General features: G+C 38.7%; 1 protein-coding gene across 1 annotated transcript in view; it reads right to left on the bottom strand.

Annotated features, from left to right (window-relative positions):
* Positions 1 to 827: 827 nt before the first annotated feature.
* CD40 (CD40 molecule) overlaps positions 828 to 6,000 on the bottom strand; it is a 48,229-nt gene continuing 43,056 nt past the window's right edge. The window contains exons 6-9 of the mRNA XM_040437166.1: positions 5,175 to 5,233; positions 1,852 to 1,947; positions 1,124 to 1,158; positions 828 to 1,029 (exon numbers count right to left, since the gene is read on the bottom strand). Of these exons, the coding sequence (XP_040293100.1) occupies positions 874 to 1,029; positions 1,124 to 1,158; positions 1,852 to 1,947; positions 5,175 to 5,233 (346 nt within the window). The 3' untranslated portion in view covers positions 828 to 873. The remainder of the gene's footprint in view (positions 1,030 to 1,123; positions 1,159 to 1,851; positions 1,948 to 5,174; positions 5,234 to 6,000) is intronic.

Here is a 6,000-nt window from a genome sequence, read left to right as displayed (position 1 = left end):
TACCATAACCCAGCATAATCCAATCCCTTTTACACATCAAATGTGTAAACCCTTTGAGCTCTACCTCTCCACAGCTGAAGCCAAGGTAATGTTATCATCCCTGAGCCAAAGGGGCTGACCTGAGGGTCATGCAAGGAAGGGTGAGTGAGCAAGGACCAATAATGGTGCTGGGACCATGAACCAGTCAGAGGCCACAATTTTGACTTCATCTCTTCCCTGTACAATACATGCTCCTGCTAACTTTATTAAAGGGATACTACCATCTATTTTTTTAAAATCAAATATTAGCCCATATATCTGAATCTTGCATGTCATTTTTTATTTTTATTTTTTTTAAACCCCAAGTGGATGGTTTTCCGCTTGGATATAACTTTTTGAAGTCACTCCATGTATTTCACATCCTTCGTGACCTACCTTTTTAACATACTGTCAAAGATTGTCCCCAATACTATTAAAGATTGTCCCAACTCCCACCTCAGGAGTCACTATAGTACTGCTTTGTTAACATCAATATGACTACTACTAGTTCAAAAACTGCTTCCAATATATTGTCTGTAATGCATTATCAATGTCATTATTATATGTTTCCGTGTCACTGGGTAAGTTTTCAAAAGGTAAAAAAGAACACAAATCTTAATAAATAACAACAACAAAAATAATAATAATATTTCTCAAACCTGAACTACAATTTCATAAAACATAGTCATTTTTCCATTTATATTGAAAGCACAATGCAATGATAATCTCTGGGTTACTGAAAGTTAGGCTTCAAGTGATGTGATGCAAAACATCTAAAAGTACACTAGTTTTGTTTAAACTAAATCTAAGATGTCTGATTCTGTGGCTATGCTGATGTTGAAATGCATCGTTCTCTCAGACTTCCTCCTGAGATATATGGTAGTCCTTCCCCTGCTCCTGGGCCACCGGCAATCCTTGCATTGTAATATCCTGATCATCCTGATCTTCTTCAGGAAGGTTGCCTTCTTTAGGTTTGATAAGCTGCTGTGGATTGTTCTCCTCAGGTGGAGCCTGTTAAAATTTAAAGCAAAAACATAATGTCGTGGCAGATGGGCTCCTACTGTATATAAACATACTTGTATAGGAGTTAAAGACAATCTCTTACCTTTCTAATTTTCTTCCTAAGTTTTGATTTCCTCACTAAATAAGACAAAAACAGGTTAACCATAGTAATGTATGTTATCCTATTCATAAACTTCATGAGGATATAAGTTAAGCAGTATATAAAGATGAGTAGATATTCATCCTGTGACTAAAGTACATATGCATCTTTCCTAACCATTCTACGTGGCTCAAGATATCTCAGATGATTTGAGATACCTCGAGCCAAGAGTGCAAGATGACTAGCAAGATAATGAGCACCAGATGAGTGCGAGATGACTAGTATCGTGAGTGGCGCAAAAGTTTTTTCTTTTAAAAATGGTCATCATGCAGTCTTTATCTCTGGATATCTCAATCCAAATAGAAAAGTAAGGAAGAACATATCTGTAATAACAGGGTGGTATGTGGGTAATTAAATGCTAAGAAATTAAAAAGTTGACTTTGTGAGGTTGTGAAGGTATCTGTTTGTTTTTAAATGAGTAAAATTTGGCTAAGATTGTCCAGGATAGTTGGTTTTGACTTCCTCCTGATTAGTAAGAGCTCGGCCCATACAACCACTGGGCAACAATGCCCTACATGTAAGGCATTACGCATTAAAAAGTTAAAATGGTTTAATAAAACTGGCCTTACGTATGAGATAATGTAGCTGTCAGATGAACATACAGTCTGACATGAATAGACCTTTTCACTTTCTTTACGCAGTTTTTGTGCTATGATGATATTTCTACTTACCAAAGATTACGACAGGCAAAACAATCGCTACAAATACGGCCACAAAGACCACGATATAGATCCAAGCATTAGACTGATTAGTTGGTGGCCTAGGTCCTTAAAACAGAAACAACCATCACATCAGCATCACAATTAATACCAAAATATTTAACAAATGTATATAGAAAAATGCAAAAGCAGTACAATACTCTACATAAATGTGAAAGTTGCAACCTCCTTTAGATCCTTCATTATTTTTCTACTGAAGCTTTAGAAGCCAGAACAGGGTGATACCTTGGCCTCACCACTAGTCATAGCCTCTGGCAAAATATTTAATAATTAGCTACATTTATTTTAAAATATATCTGCTAAACTCTGACTGCAGAACATTAAAATAAGCACAAAAGTCAAAAGCTGGTTAAGTTGTTACAGCAGAGATTGGTGTATCCCTACAAAGGCCCTCTTCACAGTTTGAGAAGCACTGCTGTAGAATACATATGGTTCTGTGCACGTGGTTGCATTATGTAGTGTAAAGGTTTGGATTATTGTACCTTTTCCTATAAAACCATGAAAACTTTTTCCAAAGAACACCTATGACAAGAAACTCTTAAAATTGTGGCAATAAATATCCAGTTCATGCGTGGAATTATGATATGGCCTTAGATTTCTAGTTATAGTACATTAATCATACATTGCATTTTTTTCATATGCAAATTGTAGACATGACTCCCTAGAAGTCAGGGGCTGCTCATCTATTTGTCTTAAATGTTTTTTTCTGGACTTTTATATTGATGGTTTATCAAGACTGGCGGGTGTCCGACTTCCAGCACCCCTGCTGATCCGCTGTTTTTCACTAGCTCAGTGCTGGGAATAGGCAACAGTACTACACAGCTCCATTCAGGCTTAGACTGGCCAACATGGGAGCAGTTGAATCATGGGAGCTTCTGAGTCAGGGTGATCCCCTAGTCCCCTATTCCCCTGGTGGCACATTGGACAGTACATTGACTTTACTACATACATATAGGAAGCATACAGTATCTCACTCTATGGGCCAGATTTATCATTAGCTCAAGTCAGAATAATGGAGTGAAAAAGTCGCAAATTTTTGCGCAATCGCTAAATCTGCGCAAAAATTTGCGACTTTTTTCTGCTCTGCACTATGCTCGCCAGTTTTCTGAAAGTGGGCGTGTTTTCTTATGTAAATGAATCTCTAGACAGATTTACAATTGCGACTATTTAAAAAGTCGCAAAAAAGTCGCAAAAAATGCGCAATTTCACTCCAGTGAGGACCATGCTTATCTTATGAGACTTTTTACAAGAATATGCGACTTTTTCATAAAGACGTGAGACTTTTGTAAAGCTGCTTACTGACGGATAAACTGCTACCGTCAAACCACATTTATTACAGTCTTAAAGGGCCGATCATAAATCCGACTTGGCTAAAACTGACTTTAGCCATATGTGAAAGTGGAGTGAGCTGTCAGAGTAATGATAAATCTGGCCCTATGTTTCCATATAAACTGTGTAGATTATTTAACAAACTACACTTGTAGGTAGCTGAGATAATTTCTTGGGACAGAGGCAAGCCAGCCAGTATCCTCTTTCACTAGGGACTCATCTTCTAAATGTCACTGCAGGGGTCCCATCATCAGCCATCCTGCAGGTACTTGCTGATGCCAACTGCTGTGTGAGTATGTGTTCCTGGTTTATGGAGCATGTTACTGCAGCACTGCTCCCATTCACTTCAATAAGAGCATCCCTGCAGTAACTAGCTTCATCATCTACATAGTGGACAGAGATGCGTAGTTTCATTGTTGACTTTTGGTGCCAGAGCTACCTAAAAACTGCTGATTTGTCAGGGTTTCCGAGAGTCGGACCACCGCAGATCACACATTGATGAATTGTCCTGAGGGCCATGAATATAAAGGTCCTAGAAAATCCCTTTAAGGGCCTCTTTCACTGGCTAATTATGGTATAAATAAATTGTTTTGTCAAGAAGATGTGACCAATCATTGTCCAGTGTAAACATGTGCAGCTATTGTACGATCAGCCAAAATTCAAACATTTGTCATTGCCTGAATCTTATATGATGACCTGAAAATGATCATTTGTCGGAGTGATATCCCTCATGTAGACCTGCATCTGCGTGTTAGTCATTAGCAGTCAAAACAGGAGGAAAATGATGAAAAACATATTATTGTTACATATCGATGCATGTCTTTCAAACCTTGCTATTATCATCAATTGTTTTTACAAATATGTGTTCACATATAATACCTTTGCACTAGAACGAGAAGATAATAATAGACCCATGTCAATGACTGACCACTGCCAGCACGAAGAAATGGTGATAATCATTGTAATTACTGTCAGGGTTCAAACAATTCTTTCTGTTGAGTCGTAGATAAAGTAGGGAAGGAATAACAATCCTGTATTTTGATGTCAAGAAATGTAGAATTCTACTGATGCAAGGTTTGGAACCCAAGGTCCTTTACCCTGCTAGTGCAGAATATTGGGGAATATAGCCATTGTTGGTATATGTATATTTCCCATTTAGATAAATTAACATATATTTGTTTTTATCTTTACCATTTTTAAGATCTCCGCTGAAAGGGGTTGTGAAAGAATGGGGGGGGGGGTAAACTCCCACTTGGCCAGACCTGTAAAGGAAAGATGACCTGCTTCCAAGGCCTGGCTTTCCGTTCCTTCTCCTCCAGGCCTGCGATGTTCCACTGGGCTCCATCGATGTGAACATATGGTTTGACATATCTGCCGCCAATCACTGGTTGCAGTGGAGACTGGCTCTCCTTATGTCATGACAAATGGTCATATGACTCAAGGTGATTTGGTCTCAATCACATCATTGGCGGTGGTGGTCCAACCGGATGTTGACATCAAGGGATCCCAGGGGAGCATTGTAGTCCTGGAGGAGACAGAGCAGGGAGCTAGCACTGGGAAGCAGGTAAGTCATTCTTCCTTTACAGGTCTGGCCAAGTGAGGGGGTGTTCCAAACCCCCCAGCTCGATTCTTGTACAACTTCTTTAGTTATGAACATTCAGAGGCTTTGTGATTAAGGTATGGGGATATACTTTAAAAAGGAAACTTACTGAACTAAAAGAGGCTTCAGCCATTGGTAAGTGGGATATCATTTGATTTGCTTTCTAGGATACAGTCTTTATAATAAGCTATAATGCACTTTGCCATTTTATATTGCCATGTCCTTAACTGTTGAGCTTTGCTGATGACTCATTTCTAGTTAATTTCACTTAGCAGTTTGAGGAAATACTGTATACAGTATCTAAAAATGTCATCCCTTTTGGTGGGGAGTGGGGATAATAACTCACCACACATAAGATTAGTAGTAGGAGTTCCTGGCTGTATTGTCACCTCTTCTTCACCACACCTAAAAGCGGAAAAACGTATTAGGAAAGAGTTGACTTTTTCATGTAGGTAAACAATTAAACAGTTGTGGTAAATAATGTGCACCTACAGTACATTCAGAAAGTCTTCAGACCCTTTCACTTTTACCACATTTGATTCTTTTTGTGTTAAGATTAAAACAATACAAGTTTTCCCTCATCAGTCTGCACTCAATTAATCATAATGACAAAGTAAAAACAGAATTTTAGACATTTTTGCAAATGTATTAAAAAGAAAAAAACTGAAATTCCACAAGGACAAAACTATTCAGAGTTTATACCCTTTGCTAGAAATTTAGCTCTAAGGGCCTCATTTCTCTTGATCATCTTTGAGGTGTTTCTACATCTTGATTTGGAGCCCACCTGTGTTAAATCTGCTTGATTGGACATGGAAAGACACACCCTTGTCTATATAAGGTCTCACAGCTGACAATGCATATCAGAGCAAAAACCAAGCCAGGAGTAGGAAACAATTGCCTGTAGAACTCAGGCAAACTAAGTAATCCTCACCAAACTAAGTAATTGGGGGAGAAGGGCTTTGGTAAGAGAGGTGACCATGAACCCAATGGAGATTTTCTGGATGAAAATTTAAAGTTCTTTGGACCTCAGACTGGCCCAAAGGTTTATCTTCCAATAAGAAAATAGCCCTAAGCACACAGCCAAGACAACACAGGAGTGGCTTAGGGACAACTCTGTGAATGTCTTTGAGTGGCTCAGCCAGAGCCCCGACTTGAACCCAATCTGGAGAAAC

Source organism: Bufo bufo, chromosome 6 (genome assembly GCF_905171765.1).
Source record: "Bufo bufo chromosome 6, aBufBuf1.1, whole genome shotgun sequence".
Classification (NCBI taxonomy): Eukaryota; Metazoa; Chordata; class Amphibia; order Anura; family Bufonidae; genus Bufo; species Bufo bufo.
Note: the sequence above shows the minus strand (reverse complement) of the source record. Positions and strands in the feature narration are given on the sequence as shown.